General features: G+C 37.9%; 1 protein-coding gene across 4 annotated transcripts; it reads left to right on the top strand.

Moving 5' to 3' along the window:
* Positions 1 to 850: 850 nt before the first annotated feature.
* Positions 851 to 14,670, top strand: gpsm2 (G protein signaling modulator 2). 4 transcript variants are annotated; one of them, XM_055201222.2, is made up of 16 exons: positions 853 to 1,069; positions 1,356 to 1,395; positions 6,213 to 6,538; positions 8,647 to 8,868; positions 9,391 to 9,526; positions 10,186 to 10,325; positions 10,428 to 10,551; positions 10,659 to 10,774; positions 10,851 to 11,006; positions 11,733 to 11,841; positions 12,046 to 12,175; positions 12,323 to 12,399; positions 12,472 to 12,639; positions 12,718 to 12,889; positions 13,464 to 13,702; positions 13,994 to 14,670. In XM_055201222.2, the coding sequence occupies exons 3-16, from the start codon at positions 6,474 to 6,476 to the stop codon at positions 14,144 to 14,146; spliced, it is 2,007 nt and encodes a 668-aa protein (XP_055057197.1). In that variant the 5' UTR covers positions 853 to 1,069; positions 1,356 to 1,395; positions 6,213 to 6,473; the 3' UTR covers positions 14,147 to 14,670. The 4 variants fall into 4 exon arrangements, with proteins under 4 accessions (XP_055057195.2, XP_055057197.1, XP_055057198.1 ...); XM_055201220.2 differs by having other exon boundaries at positions 851 to 1,069; positions 12,472 to 12,889; XM_055201223.2 differs by lacking the exon at positions 6,213 to 6,538.
* Positions 14,671 to 17,397: the final 2,727 nt, after the last annotated feature.

The raw sequence follows: 17,397 nt of genomic DNA, 5'->3' as shown, positions 1-17,397 counted from the left end.
TTCAAGAAATGTGTTACTGTTTTTAAAGAAATACTGAGCTTTTAAGTTTTAAAATCACATATTAACTTATATTAAATGTTACAGAAACTAAAACATAAAAATAAATCGTACTAATATAAATAGGAGCAAATACTACAACTTTATCAAGATATTAATGTTTAACCAAGTTACTGTACTGTAGCTTATAGAAGATCAAATAGTAGAGGAAAATTATATAGAAATAAGGGAAAAGGAAATTTCAAATATTTTATAGCCTTCCCGAATATCTCTGTTTTGAAGAATAAAATAAATAGTAATGTAATAATACATTTGAAGCAGAAAAATCAACAGGTCAGAATATGACATTGCACTTACCTGTTGATGTTATGGTTTCGTGTTTTTCGGGGGGTCGGAGGAGAGTTTTTCGGCTCGACCTGAGCTCATTTCTTCGCGAATGACATAACAGCCTATAGTACAGGTCCAATAAAGTATTTTTCTTACGTCTCAAGCCTGTACTGAAGGATCATCTTAAGCATTTTAAATAATAAATGTCGTATCTGATGTTAATGCCGTGCTACAGGTGCTACACAAGCGCAGGGGGGTGGAGTCAAACAGCTGATTGCTATGGGAACTGTCAATCAACCTTGCTCCGTGTCTTTGAAAAGTAAGGATGGTGAAGTCATGGTTAAACGCTTAGTTTAATTACCATTACAGATTTGTTGTTGTTAATAATAATTTAAACCAAATTAAAGCAATAACTCTTGACAATGAAGTAAACCAACATTTCCCTTCAAAGTGTGCAGAGATGAAAATTCAAATTTAATTGGTCATTCCTTTGAGGGGGTGTGGTTATCTTTGAATTCTCTGCTCTGATTGATCGAGGGAGGTAGTCTTGGCCACGCCCATTTTACGCTCTCAGGCGTTGGTGAAGTTTTCTCACTGCAGCGCCTCGAGGAATCTAAGTTTTGTTGTTTTACCGCTTTAATTTATCACGTCATTTTTATACACTTGAATTTTTGTGTTATTTGTCATCTGGTTGCTCGTAAAGTCGAAACCGAGGGATCGTCGGAGAGGAAACGGAGGAGTTTGTGTGAGTACAAGTGAAGTTTAGTCCGTAACGGCCGTTGAGAAAGAGAGAGAGCTACACGCGCTAACCCGCTAACGCAACACAATACAATAAGCAATAAACACACAATGTGAATTTAAACCATCAAAGTAAACTTGGTTTTATAAAAATATAAAAACTTGAAGTCTTTTGGGGGTTTGTACATTAGACAGTCTCTGTTTAAATATATTGTAATTTATAGTGATCGTTTTGTCAGCACATGTAAATTGAATGTATTTATGAATTGTAATGTGTTTTCCTCTTTGTTTAGGTAACGTTAACGTTAGTCAGAAGTCAGACACACATTTCAGGTTGGTAACTGTTATTTTTTGTGTGTGTAAGCTCTATAAATATTTCTGCTTGCTCAAACTCGGGCTGTTTGCTTTGGGAGTGTTGCTACTGTTTGTTCCGATGCTTTATATAACTTATGTTATATCTTTGCTGTTTTTCTTGTGTTGCTCGCAGCTTCTGCATTGCTGTCCTGTTGTCTATGTATAGTTCAGCCTCGTCTATCTGTCTATTTGTTTATCTACAATAAATTGTACGATTATGTGGAATCCCCTTTGATTTGTCCAACCTTGGCTACCCAAACCCCTGTTGCTGTTTACTAAAATCCTCGTAACGTTACTGAAATTCTGGCAGGTGTATTTGTCACCTGTTTTTAAAACATAAAGCCATGTGAAAATAAAGGCTTTTTAACTATATCTACAACATTCGAGTGCCTTGGATTTTTCTTATAAACTGATTAGCATTATCCCTTACATCCAAAGAGCACCGAGAAGAGCATTTTACACCCCATGTAGCACTTCTTTTGCATTTCTTTGCTTTTCTGGCAGATGTTTATTAGTATTTTCTTACTTGGTCACTTTGTGTTTGGTTACGTTTTGTTCATAAACAGTGAGTAGTTTGATTTCAGCTGTCAAGTGACGGTCATGTTTTGTAATGACTGATATCATATCCTGTGTGTGTCATTGAAGTTGTGTGTGTCTTGTTAACCTCTCCTCATGTCTTATCTTGTCTAGTCAACCTGTCTTTGAGAATCGCACAGCTGTTTATCGGTTAGCATTATGACACGCAAACCAGTTTCGTAACCGGCACTGTTTTTGAGATCTTTTAGGTGTTTGTAATTGAGAGAGCACAATGGATTTGTAGGTAGTTGGCATGAACGGTGAAACATGTTTTATCATGCAGATTGTCTTTGTTAGCACTTACAGTTGAGTGTAATTCTCTTTCTCTTCAGGAGATCTGTGTTGTTATTAGGGTTGGACAATAAATCAATATATTTTGCGGTAAATATTTTTCAATAATGGTAATATGGTTTCTTAACACATTTCTGATATTTCAATATACATCACAACGTCACATCTAAAAATGTGAGTTAAGCGTGGGTCATGGTGCTTTTCCCTTCCAAAGCGCGCTCCTGTAGCGTCTATCGTAGCTAAGCAACCATGAGCTGGGCTCTTTGGGATGGCGAGGAAAACTGAATGCCTCATTGGATTTTTTATTTTTTTAACTTATACTTGGCAAATTTGTTTGTTCAGAAGTTTGTAGGGACAGACATTCATTGTGGGCATTTTTTTGCAGTTTATCCAAAGGCTTTTTTAAAGGATAATTCCGGTATTTAACACTTTGAGTCTCATTTCTGGTTTGTTTTGGATGAACTACAGTGATGGACACAGAAATTTTGACAATAGGTCGTGTCTTGACTTTTCGACTCATTTAGAAGCGTCTCTTGACTGCTTCAGAATGAAAGTCAATGGCCATGCACAAAATGTCATTAAAACAACACTTAACGTTCATTTTCAAAACTGTACTACTCACCGGGTGGTTCATTGTGTTCGTTGATGATTAAAAACAAATATATTGGCGCAATGTATGATTTCAATCCGTGTTATTTGCTATAGTGGAACTATTTTTTCAGATACCTCACAACCGCGTATATACTTCCGCTCTATATTTGAGTCTGAAGCATGAATGAACATAGTCCAACAAACTGTAATAAAACTGTAGCATACTTTCAAAATCAAGTTTATTTATAACACTTACACCATCCAATATGTTTTTTTCATCGGCAGAACAATAAAAAAGATATTAATTTGCAGAAACCCCAGTGCTCCGTCATGCAAGTCAACCGATCCGCACACTTTAAGAGCTAAAGCATATATATCCATACAACAGTAATCCCCCATAACTCCGTGTGACATATTGACGTCTTGTGAAGCAAATAAATCAGTTTTTGCAAGAAACTGAATGTTATTTACAACATTATTAGCGTGAATGTCAAAGCAGGAAGCGCGTTTTCCGTTTGAGGCGCTCTCTTCCACTGGTGTGCGTTTGGTGGCTGTTGGCTATGGATGTTGGTCTCTCTGCGCCACCTATAGAGCGGGAGCGTGAAGCGCACTTCCTGCTTGGCAAAAGCTCTGCATTAACGCTGTAAAATATTTATATATATATTCGAATCCCAAAACTGAAATACGGAATGAATATTCGAATATTCTGGTCCAGCCCTACAAATATGGGAAAAATTTATTCTGAGAGAAACCGAGCGAAAAAACAACAACCACATGTAAACAGTCCCTTTTCCGGCGGCGGCGGAGTGATATATCAGCGAGCAATAGTCTTCCAGAGAAGTCAATGGAATTTTACAAAATGCCAAATAAAACACGACAGAAGCTGTTTTTCGCTACACAACTTGTTTTTAATCATCAACGAACACAATGAACCACTCCGTGAGTAGTACAGTTTTGAAAATGAACGTTAAGTGTTGTTTTAATGACATTTTGTGCATGGCCATTGACTTCCATTCTGAAGCAGTCAAGAGACGCTTCTAAATGAGTCGAAAAGTCAAGACACGACCTATTGTCAAAATTTCTGTGTCCATCACTGTAGTTCATCCAAAACAAACCAGAAATGAGACTCAAAGTGTTAAATACCGGAATTATCCTTTAACATTCATACTAGGGATGCTCATATCAGTAAATTTTCCCAACCGACAACCGTAGCTTCTAAACCAAACATTAACCGTTAACTTATAAGATTTTAATATGAAATTGTCATTGAGTAAAAATACAGCGACAGTTGTCTGTGAACTAGTAAAAACAAAAGATTTAATTTGAACGTGCAAACAGCAGCGACAGATCAACAACAGAACCAGGATTCATACATTATCAGATATTCACGCAACATTACCTTATTAAAAGCACGCGATCAGTCTAGAGGATTAATATCCAAAAAGGGCAGGTTGTCTCCGTTTCATCTACCACAGTGGTCATTTCTAAAGCAGGGTGCTTTTCAGAAAGTTTTGCTTTTGCGTCGTCTTTCTCCGTTTGTGCAGAAAGAGAGATGTTTATGGACAGGGTCAGAGGCCATCAGCGAACGTCTGTCCGGATGTGCGCTAGACGGACCGCGTCATCTTGCGCGGACACGTGCGCGTCTCCGTTCAGCTTCCAAACACGCATACAAATGATTTCTCATACAAATGATTACTTTATCAGACCGTCATGGCAGCAATAATTTGTGTCATTTACAGGACATTTCCAAATTAAAGATAGAAAAAGTAGCGAAATGTCTGTCGGCTCATGACAACACGCACCATGTATTAACAATTTTTTTTATTTTAACTGATAATGTTAATCGGTCATAAATTCTTATCTTCGATTAACGGTTAAACGGTCAATGTGAGCATCCCTAATTCATACTGTATCGGATTTATGCCATACCGACTGAAATTTTGATATTTCAGTGATAGAAATTTTAGCCATATCTTCCAGCCCTAGTTGTTCTCTTATTTTTTTGGAGACCAATCATCTTGACCAACTTAAATTTTTGTTGGTTGGTTACTAATGCAGAGTAATACACACATGGACCGTGTGTTTTTTGATAACGATGATCTCTGTGTTCTTACCAGAGTAACCTAAACAAATGTGCTTTATTCAAACATGTGATAGTTTACTAATCTAGGCTGCGTGATATCAAGGAAAAATGTGCTAACTTGCTAAATGGTGCGATATCCACTAGAATAATGTTTATTAAAGGAATACTCCACTTTCTAAAAAAAAATCCTGATAATTTACTCGCTCCCATGTCATCCAAATTGTTGATGACATGTGATCTAAAAAGTTTCTCAATTTAATAGACTTTATTGGACCTCAAGAGTTTACGGTTTCAATGCATTTTAAAATTGCCGTTTCAGCGCAGCTTTTGAGGGCTCCGGGCGGTCCCAGGGGAGGCATAAGGGTCTTATTTCGCAGAACGATTGTCATTTTCAGCAAGAAAAAAAATGTACTTTTAAACCTCTCGTCTTGCACCAGCTATGTGATGCACCAGCGCGACCTTGCGTAATGCACAAGCACATCGAAAGTTCACGCATGATGTATGTGAAACTACCGCCTCAGTGTTTACAAGTGTGAAGAAAGAGGACAGTTCTGATGTTGTTGTATGTGAAATGATACTAATTAATGTCTTTGTATCAGTTTATTGTTTAAAATAGCCCACAAGTGTACGTTTCACGGCTGGTGCAAGATGAGAAATTGTGGTTTAAAAGAGCATATTTTTTATTTTTCTTGCTGAAAATGACTAGATAAATAATTTTGCTAGATAAGACCCTTATGCCTCGGTTGGGATCGTTTAGATCCGTTGAAACTGCGATTTTAAACTGCGTTTACTGCTCTAAACTGTTGGGGTCCAATAAAGTCTATTAAATTAAGAAAAATCTTGAAATGTTTTTCTCAAAAAACTTAATTTCTTCTCGACTGAACAATAAAAGACAGCGGTGTATTATTCCTTTAAGCATTATTGTTTGTAAAGATTGGTGATGAGTCCAAGAGTGAGAAAATGTATGGTTAAGAGATTTGGTTTGATGAAGACTTTCATTCAAGATGAAGTTTCTTTCTGCACATGCTTCTGGTCCTTGCTTGCATTCATAGCAGATGATCAATGTTTATGGGCTGATCACTCTTCCTCCATGTCCTCCTTAGTAGGGCCTCTTGATTTAGCTTTCAGATACACAAAGCACACACACAGTCTTAATATCTGCCTCGCTTGCATGTGTCCGCTGCTTGGTGGGTGTTGCCATGGCATTACGCTCCGAATGAGGCTTCACACTCGGCATCTTGTGTTCTCTTCACAGAGAGCTCCGGAAGAGCGTCCTGGACACACAACACACACAAACACATACTTCCCAAACCTATTGCTGTGGAAAGACCGTGCTCGGGACTATTATATTAGTGTGGATAAGACGACTCTTGTGCTCGCACTGGATTCTCCAATCACAAACATCAATGAGACTTCAGAAGTGCTTTAGTTGCACATGATTTTTTTGTTTTATTTTTTGTCTTGGATGGACTACTTTCTGGATTTTGCTCAGGTCAGCACTCGATAATGCTCTTCAATGGCTGTGAGCAGGGCAGCGGTTAGCATTTCCAATGAGATCCAAACCTTTCATGTCCACTACAGGTAGGCATACGTCCCTTCATTCAACTTTACCTTTAAAGAGTTTAAATTTTAAATAGTTGTCTTGACTGATAAGGAGCAAGAATTGAATTGTGCACATTAACAGACTTTCGGGGTCTCAGGAACCGGACTGAGGGACTGAAACTAGTCTAGATTTGACCTGAAAATTATAGACCGGTTTACTCAGGAAAAAAGCAATAGTCTGCCGGTTCACTCAATATTTAATAAAGCTTTGAATCATTTATGATTGCCCGTTGTAACCCTGTGTGCTGGATCGGGTTCAGCCTTTTTTCTTTTGTTTCTGCTTAACATCTGTCACTTACAAAGAATATGTTTGTATGTAATTCAGGGTTTGACAATAAAGAGAGCCATATCTCAAGACGGCACGTGTTTATGCGCAAATGGTTCAGACGTCGCACAAATACTGAGTTTACGTTTTCTTGCACTTGAGCGGACATATTTACAAAATTATCTTGAAGTACCGTGATTATCTTCTTAGTATAGTTAGTTATGTCTTAAGTAGACTAATGTTAACAGTTCAGAAATAAACACATATGTAACAGTATATTGGATTGCATTATATATTCGAGACCTCAAATAAACCTGGCACTATGACAAAGAAAAATCGTGTTTTTGTGGGATTCACTTTTTGATATTTTATTTATACAGGGAAGACTATGCAGGATTACTTTAAATTTGATTGCTTTCAATTAAATTTTTGAATGTTGTGATACTTTGTTTTTGCCATGAAAATAACCTTTTGTGCTGATATGGCGTTAAAAATAAAATAAATTAACTTTTACATTTCTATACCTGAAAATCACAATACTGTTTGATCAATCTGAAAGTTATTACATTTGTTCTGTTGTATTTATTTGTGCTATTGCTCATAATTTGACTATTTTCTTATTTATTACTGACCGTTTACTTGTCTTGAACAATATTTGAAATTTATGAGGTAGGCTAGTCATTTTTGGTGTTTTATTTTTTAGGGCTGTTTTATTTTAGTGCTGTTTGTTTGGTGGGACCAGTGAACATTTTGACAGGGCCAGTAAAAATCAGAAATTCTTAGCGTTGAGCCCTGTAAGTATTGTTTAGCCCAACAATATTATCTTGGGATGCCATATATTGGTAACCAAGTTTGGTAACCCTTGTTTTTCCACCTGTCTGAATAGGGTTATATCAGAGGCAGACACAGATAACTCATATGTTATAACATTTCATGAATTAGTCACCTGATAAAATGACAGCAAGTTTTATGACATTAAAACCAAACCCAGCGGGGTCTAATCTGTCATGTTTCTCTAAGTGGTCACCCTAATCGCACATGACAGTGGAAAGAAGAAACACAATCAGATTAGCTGTACAAATGCTGAGCCCGACAGTTTTTCCCAAAGCCAACCTCTGCTGTCAAAGACGTCCAGTGTGACGTTGTAAGATGAATCGCTACTTGCAATATTCTTCATTTTACAAAAGGCATTTTGGTTTGTAGTGTTATGTGGTGTAATTCCTGGTGAGGGATTTATTTGATTGGGAGAGTGTTGCCTCTTCGTGATGCACGTGTGTTTGGGACAGCCGCTTTTGGAGATTACAGCTCAGTCTGAGGACATTTCAAGGAGACATCGAAGCTCTTTAGATGCCTTTCACATGCCCTGTTTGCTTTGATTGTATGAGACGAAGAGGCAACAGGTATGGCCTTGGCAGTTAACCAACTGTTGAATATAGTTATATAGTTTCATTGGCGTTGTCAGGATTAATTGATGATTCCATATTTGTTGAATTTTATTTAATTAGTTTTAACATAGTTTTTTTTTTTACATTGCAAGTGTGTTTACATCGTATCATCATCACAACAAAATTAACCATATTCACCTCTAACATCATACCAAAAATGTATTAGTTATACACTTATTTTAAATATGAATTGTGCTTTGCACAACGTAAATTGGGTTTGTTCGAAGGTATTGACTTGTTTATCATCAAAGTGTTGTAAATTAAGCTTTCCCTTATGATCTATCTCGGTGTATTGTAGTTTACCCAGGCCAACTAAAACAAACTAAAAACCAATCCACCTCAGTCGTTTAAAGTAACGCTCTCTGCTGCCCCTGTAGGATGGAGGCGTCCTGTTTGGACCTGGCTCTGGAGGGGGAACGCCTGTGTAAAATGGGGGATTACAACGCCGGCGTGTCTTTCTTCGAGGCCGCCATGCAGGTTGGCACAGAAGACCTGCAGGTGCTCAGTGCCATCTACAGTCAGCTGGGCAATGCCTACTTCCATCTACATGACTACAGCAAAGCTCTGGAGTTTCATCATCATGATCTTACTCTAACTAGGTACACACATGCACTTGCTCTGATTTAGGCCTAGTCCACACAGACACGGGTATTTTTATAACCGTGAATTTTTATACGCGGTTCAGCCGTCCGTCCACACGAAAACGCAGTATCAGGGCCCTGAAACGGAACATTTTTGAAAACCCCTGTCAGGGTGAGGATTTTAAGAAACACTGGTTGCAGTGTTGTCGTGTAGACAGTAAAATCAAGGTTTTTGCTTTGTGACGTCACTTTTGTTAGGCTTCCGACTGGCCAAGGTGTCTTTACGATTTGGGTTATATCGCCGCCTGCTGGTGTGGCATGCTTTTGACAGCCCTTGATGGCGTGTTTTTGCTTTTTTATGAGGACGGAGATTTCTTTTAAACCGAGCACGTGTGGACGGGATTTTTTTTTTTTTTTTTGAGGAAAAACTCTGGTTATAAAAATACCCGTGTCTGTGTGGACTAGGCCCTAATTTTGTTTGTGTGTGTTTTTATTGTATGATATTTATAATGTGTGTTATTAACGACACTGTTCTCTCAGGACCACTGGAGATCGGCTTGGTGAGGCTAAAGCGAGCGGTAACCTGGGGAACACATTAAAGGTTTTGGGGCGCTTTGATGAAGCGGTGGTGTGCTGCCAGAGGCATTTAGATATTGCCAGGGAACTGGGTGACAAGGTGAGCACAATGTTTGCTTAACGGAATACATTACATTTTCATTTATTCCTTTATCAGATGCTTTTATCTAAAGTGACGTTTATCCCATATTAGTTTAAATATTGAAGGTTCCAAAATTGGCTAATAGGGTATAGGCTAGTCTAGAGATGCAAGTATAGTAAATGCATTAATAAATGATCAATGGATAATCTGCACATGGAACGTTTGGTGAATGGTGAATATGATAAAAAACCTGTTATAAATATAAATTAAAGGGTTGATAAACTGGCTGGTGATTGTGTTTATGGGGTGCACTGTAACTTGTGTTCAAACACATTATTTTTTACATATCTATCATTACGTACATCTATTTGAGGTGGTCAATTTTGATTTTGACAAATGCATCATGGGAAACACCCCCAAACAATTAAATTCAATTTTATTTATATAGCGCTTTTCATAATAGTTAATTGTTTCAAAGCAGCTTTACATTAATAGAAGCAGTGAAAAGCACATAAAAACGACAGATAGCAAAACATAATACACGATAGCATAAGCAGTTAAATTTGCTGCTGCTATGACTCAACATTATAAGCGAGCGTATTACTAATGTAACGTCTAGAAGAGGAAGCTAAGTTAAGCCCAAACAAATAATGCAGTATTTTTTTCTTTTTCTGAAGGTGGGTCAAGCTCGAGCCCTTTACAATTTTGGAAACGTGTACCATGCCAAGGGGAAAAGCATTTGCTGGAGCGGGGCAGAGCCCGGAGAGTTTCCTGAAGATGTCATGACAGCACTTACAAAAGCCAGCGAATATTATGAGTGAGTTTTGCCGCTAACTTGTACCCTACAAAGATTTCAAACAAAGCCACCAGTGTTCACCATGCATTTTAAAGACCCTCACTTCTTTCTGCAATTTCTTAGGGCAAACCTGTGTATCGTGAAGGAGCTTGGAGACAGAGCAGCACAGGGAAGGACCTTTGGGAATTTGGGAAACACATATTACCTGCTAGGAAACTTCCGGGATGCAGTAGCCTCCCATGAACAGGTGAGTGTCATAAATTAAATGAAGTAGGCATAGATGACAGCGTGTGGATGAACAACCTTTCTAAACCCATCCTCCACCGTAGTGTGTGTGAACAATTTGTCTTCCAGCGTCTGCTTATCGCTAAAGAATTTGGCGACCGCTCTGCAGAAAGGAGAGCCTATTGCAACCTGGGAAATGCTTGTATATTCCTGGGTGATTTTGAGAAAGCCGCAGAACATTACAGGTGTGTGGATTTTTTCGTTCACCTGTTTATGCACTTATCAGTTTTTTGGGGGTCTGACAGCGGTTTTGTTGTGTAGGAAAGCTCTGCAGTTGGCACGTCAGCTGAAAGATCTGGCGGTGGAGGCTCAGGCCTGCTACAGTCTTGGTAACACATACACACTGCTGCAGGATTATGAGAGAGCTATAGACTATCATCTGAAACATCTCATCATCGCTCAGGACCTCAACGACAGGTGCGTTGCTTATATATCATTCTGTCATCCGTTGCCTTTTGCTGCGGTCACACCGGGTGTGCCTCATAAGTCTTGAAAAGAGAAGCTGCTGGCTCTTTGATCGCCCCCTGGTGGCTGGCTGCAGTACAAGTTATAAACTCCGCCCTCTCCATTCAAACGAATGGGACTCTGCTCTAAATTAAAAAATTTACACTTCCAATAAAAGTTTCCGAAAGATGGTTTTGTCAGTAGTTATCACGCTGATAAGTGTTAATTTCTGTGATAATTTTCGTTTAAGCTAGTAATTTGATGCTATAGAAACGGGGCGTGTCGTTAAGATTGGCGTGGTGGAATTGGTCGCGCGAGCGTTTGGGCGGAAGTTTGATACCGCGGCTCTGCCTCTGGCTCCACGGACGATTCCTTCTGCGCATGCCTTGGCTCCAAACTGACGTTTTAACGTAACATGGCGGCGACCATGGTTGGACATTTTTTGCTTCAGTTCATCACAATGGAGGGAGGCGACCTCGCATCGTCCATCTTTTTTACAGTGTATGGTTCACACCAGCCGCGGTAGAGGTGTCAAGCATGAGTGATTTCAATGTTAAGTCAATGTGAAGACGGGTTGACGCATGTCTGGAGGTCTCACGGCGCAAATGAGGCATTTAGTTTGGTGCGGTAGACGCGATTCCACCTCATTCGCGCGTCTTGAGCGTTGCCGCTGATCATACCATTATTTGTTTTCTTTAGGATCGGTGAAGGCAGGGCCTGCTGGAGTTTAGGAAATGCACACACAGCACTTGGGAATCATGACCAGGCAATGCACTTTGCTGAAAAACACCTGGAAATCTCTAAAGAGGTCTGCCGTCTCCAGATAAAACACCCTTATTGCATAGATATACATGTTGTGTTACTTAGTAAAAATCTCAAGGACCACCTACTATTGAACACATTTTCCGGGTTTATTTCTTGGAGTTGTTCAGTCAAGATTTAACTCCAAGCAAACACAATGAAAGGTGTGATGTATTAATGTGTTGTTGTTTTCTGCTCTGATGATTCACAGACTGGAGATCGAAGCGGTGAACTCACAGCTCGAATGAACGTATCGGATCTTCAGATGATGCTCGGACTCAGTTACAGCACAAACAATTCTGTCCTTTCTGATAGCAAAGATATCGACTACAACCTGCATGGTAATCCCTTCAGCTTTTGCTCATAGTCTCATTATTGTCTCATAGTATCTCATCTCAGGGTCCTTCATAAGGAATTTTTGACCATTGTTTGTTGTTTTTTTAACTGATTTCCTGTATCAGTATCAAATCAAGTTTATTGTTGTTCAGGAGCAAGACCCAGGATGAGCAGGCGGCACAGTATGGAGAACCTGGAGCTGATGAAACTCACACCCGACAAGATCAATGTGAGTTGTGAGCATTTGCAAGCAATGTAAGCGTTTAGAAGAACCATGAGTGATTTATTTCTTGTCATACAGGCTCAGAAGTGGACCAGTGACATCCTCTTCAAGCAGCCTAAATCCACATCGTCGTCCTCAAGACTCTCCTTCGTCAATCGTTTAAGAGGAAAGAAACACAAACTGCAGAGCAGCTCCACTAAAGTCCTGCAGGACACCAGCAACACGCGAGAAACTCCTCAAAATAAAGTACTGAAACCAAAGCACTGTCCATACACAAAGTGGCGCTCTGTGTTTGTTATTAATCTTTGTATTTTCTGCTTTCAGAATGGCAGTACAGATATGTTAGGAGATGAAGGCTTCTTTGACCTGCTCAGTCGATTCCAAAGCAACAGGATGGATGACCAGCGGTGCGCTATAAAGGATGCGAGGGGTCACGTGTCTGTCAATTCTAGACCCTCCTCTCCACCCACTTCTCCAAGTAGAAACATCAGGAAATGTTAGACGCTATACTTTCTTTACATTGTTATTTATTAAGCCAACAACATTTTAAAGGAGCTGTATGTAACATTAACTTCGTACTGCGGTCTAAATTCAAAAATTGTAAGACAGTGTTTATCCCCAAACCCCTCTCGGGTTGCCAGACACGTAAAGCAGCTTAACTAATGATGGAAAGCACAAGTTTATCTGCTGGTTTTTACGTTTGCATTGTTCTGCAAATTACAAACCAGCCCGTGTGTATTTTATAAATCAATTGCGCCTACCGCATGTCACATTTATTGCCCATTGCAGTATCTTTTATGCAACCTTGATAACTGGCAACCGAGCCGTCAAAATACACTTGGTAGTGGGCAAGATTATACCGATCAAAACAAAAAAGACATTTTTGACCAAAAGGTGCATTTTAAAAAGAGAATAAATGGGTACAGCATTCTTTTTTCGAGAAACAGATCAGTGAACGGATGTATTATAGTATTTTTTTAATTAACAGTCAAAAACCTGCATACATCTCCTTTAAATGTAAATTCAGAGAATACTGATGTAGCTTTAAATATGTTTCTCTGTTTCTCCAGCGGTCTCCGAGTCTGCCGCGACTCCGGGTCAGGAGCCGTTTCTCCGGCTGTTGGAAAACGCTCAGGGCAGGAGGCTGGATGAACAGAGGGCAGGGATAGCAAACAGTTTGCCCGGCCTGCGCACGCTGTCTGAACACAGCAACAGTAATAATAGACGGATGATCCTCAGTCAGGTCATGGCTAGCACAGATGCCACCGAACCGGACGACCAGTTCTTCGACATGCTTGTCAAGTGTCAGGTAAGAAAAGCAAGAAAATGATCAAAACGCTAACTGAAGGAAAGGAAGTCTTGCCTTTTAATTTAGACTTTAGAAATGAAATACATTGGAAGATGCTTTTATGCAATGTGAATGGATTCAAGGTATACATTTTATGAGTTTATGTGTGTTTAATGGGAACGAACCCATGACCTTTGCACTGCTAATGCAATTCTTTACCAGTTGAGCTACAGGAACAATACAATTAATGAAGGATGGTCCATGGTGTGGTTGATGTCTGTAATAACTTGTGTATTTTTGATTTTGTCTCAGGGGTCTCGTCTGGATGATCAGCGCTGTGCTGCTCCTCCTCCTTCCTCTGCTCGAGGACCCACCGTCCCAGATGAAGATTTCTTCAGTCTCATCATGCGTTCACAGGCTAAGAGGATGGACGAGCAGAGAGTCACACTGCCCTCCTGCCGCTGAATATTCACACATCATGTTGGTTACACGTTTGACCATCAGTCAGAACTGCGTTTTGTCGAATAATTGTGGACAGTTGTCTTTTAAAGCATTTTATGTACAGGTGAACTAAACAAAAGTGATGATGAAAAATTTTGTAAATAGCACATTTTAACTTTTTTACATTTTAAGCTCTTAGTTCATTTTTAATTTTTTTATGTACAATGTTTATGGGGAAGTTATGATGTTAGTTTAGGATGCGTTGCTTTGTTTTTAATAATCATAGAGATTAACCACACTAATGTATCTTTTGATACAAGACTGCAGGTGTGTATTTATTTAACTTTTTTTGTCATTATTTACCATTTAGTATGAGATTTGTAATTGAAACAAAAAGTACTTCTTGTCTCAGAATCTGTTAACAAATGTGCTCAGGCAAAAAAAAGTTAGGACAAGAGTTACAGAAATAAAGATTATGTACAGAATTTAAAATAATCATTTAATGACAATAAAATGTCTTGCTGCAGTCATTAAACATTTGTATTATATGTCCATCTCTGAGTCTTTATTGACACGTGTGCTTGAACACACAAGGATTTCTTTCTTGGGTGCTTTAGGCTTTCAGTGTGAACTGAAGATGTTGTGTTCAGAGGATTGTGTTTCAAAGAGCTTGAGTCAAATTTGGTAGTCAAACTAGACAGATATGCTGATCATGCGAATATTAAATGAATAATCCTCTTACAATACAAACTAAAGTGTCCATATTATTGTATTTTAATTGTATTCATAGCAGTATTAAGAAAGTATGTCTTACTTTATGACTCCCAGTAAGCAAAAGGCAACAGTAACAAGAAACCAAAACTGTAATGGTACAGAAGTGGAGAAGAAAAACATAAGTTAAGCAGTTTTTTGATATGTTAACATAATGCCGGTGTTAACTAGAGAGATGTACACTGACTGCGGTATCTGCTTAGGTTCACCATGTTTTCTTCTCTGCAGTTCAGTCATTTATTTATCTAGAGATCAAGATAAAGAATCAGAAAGTATTAGTTTTTATGAAGATATGGCTTCTCTTACTGAAGAATCAATATAAAGTTCTTGTTGTTTGCTATGTTCCCATTCTAAATAATGACTCGAATCTTATGATTCTGTTTGTTCGCCAAAACGAACAAACATTCAGTACCTTCTTTAGATTATGTCATTACACCAGTAGGTGGCGACCTGTTCTTGTCTTGACTCTTGAGTGCATCTTTAAATTAATAATTCAGCAGATACAATTTTTTTTATTCATTTTTATTTTAATAAAAATCTTTGTTTTGGCAGCTTACAACAAATTGTAAACAACCTGTTATGCATTTTGATTATTTAGCTAATGTGCACATCAATGTAAAGGCTGCACGCAAGTAATGGTTACGATAAAATATATTTTTTTAAAACTTAGAATTTTCTTTGTCTTTTTTGTAGTTCATAGAACACAATAAAAAAACATATTTTTATAAGAACTCTGTTTTATTAATTATACTCTTCTATAACACATTTATAAAATAATATGTTAAACATAATGTATGAATGAATTGTATTTTTATTAGACAGTCACACAATTTGTGAGCCTGTCTGTGAAATCCAGACTATAGGCTCATCATCTAATAATAATTGTAATCATTGATTTCAATCTTTGACATGATCTTAGTCAGTATTAAAGGGATAGATCAATCAAAAATGAAAATTCTGTCATCATTTTCTCATGTTATTATAAACATGTATAATTTTCTTTGTTCTGATGACCATAAAGCAGTGCTTCTCAATTATTTTCTGTCACGCCCCCCCTAGGAAGAAGTAAACATTTCGCGCCCCCCAACTCTCCGCCGCAACTGTAAATAGAAAAATTTGTCTATAAAATGACACATCTGCAAAACATTGTATTCTTATTAACATTAAAGAAAACACAAAAATAGAAATATCGATCAACTTACAACAAAGAATAACTTTATTAACATTGTTTTTAGTCTGTAACAAAAAAGACTTAAAATGCATCAATTTGCCTGAAAAAAACAATCCTTATTTAAAGTATAATATTTTTTGACCATTTGATTCTGAAAAATTAAATTAAATATAATCAATAAATAATAATAAAAACTCAAGCGGCTTATCAGCGTGATTGGGATGTAATGTCTTTAAGTGACAGTGCAAAAAAATCACTTCCTGAAAAAGTATTTTCCCCGGGGTCTCGCGCGCCCCCCCTGGTGTCGCTTCGAGCCCCCCCTGGGGGTCCCGCCCCACTATTTGAGAACACTGCCCTAAAGGAAGATATTTTGAGGATCATGAGCCCCATTCACTTCCATGGTAGGAAAAGGAATAGTATGGAAGTGAATGGGGCTCATGATCAGTTTGGTTACAAACATTCCTCAAAATATCTTCCTTTATGGACATCAGAACAAAGACATGTATACAGATTTTAACAACATGAGAGTGCTTAAATGATGACAGAATTTTTATTTTTGTGTGAACTATCTCTTTAAAGATATCAAGATTATATTTTCACACAATGTTATTTAATCATTTTATGTAACAGTAAATCACAAAAAAGACTTTAGCTGCATGGTTTCTACGTGCAGGGTCACATTTATATCAAAATATCTAAAACATTTTAGTTCACAGTGCACAAACGCATTTAATTGATCATGTTTTTTCACTTTAACCAATGAGGCCACAACAAATAAATGATAAAATAATTGTAATTGTTTATATTTTGATTGACAGTAGGCTTTTTATAGCCTTGAATTTGGAATATAAAAACATAAAAAAAAACAATTCTTACAGTTTGTTATCTGATTGACATTTGCACATTTTACATGCCATACGCAGGTGCCTGACAGCTGGCCTGGATGCATTAGTTAAGCGTTAAAGAGCAATCAATAATGTTAAATAATGAAGAAACAGCAGGGGTTACTGTGCAGAACGCCCCAATACTCATTCTCACACACCTGCTATGACAGCTACACAATCTTATATGACGATTGTGTTCATACTGTACTGTATCTTGTGAAAAGTAGGACTTCTAACACAAATATTAACTTTAATTTTTTGAAACCTGTTGAGAACCTGTGCATGAGTACATGCATTGTAAAAAGTACAAGAATGTCTTCGATTGGTAACACCTAAAATATTTTTTACAGTGTGTGTAAAACACACCCCAACATCAAAAAAAATCCCAAGGAAAAATTTGCCATTTTCATTATAAAACTGAAAAATTATATACTGCTTTAATTTGGTTA

The sequence above is a fragment of the Misgurnus anguillicaudatus genome, chromosome 2 (genome assembly GCF_027580225.2).
Source record: "Misgurnus anguillicaudatus chromosome 2, ASM2758022v2, whole genome shotgun sequence".
Taxonomy (NCBI): Eukaryota; Metazoa; Chordata; class Actinopteri; order Cypriniformes; family Cobitidae; genus Misgurnus; species Misgurnus anguillicaudatus.
Note: the sequence above shows the minus strand (reverse complement) of the source record. Positions and strands in the feature narration are given on the sequence as shown.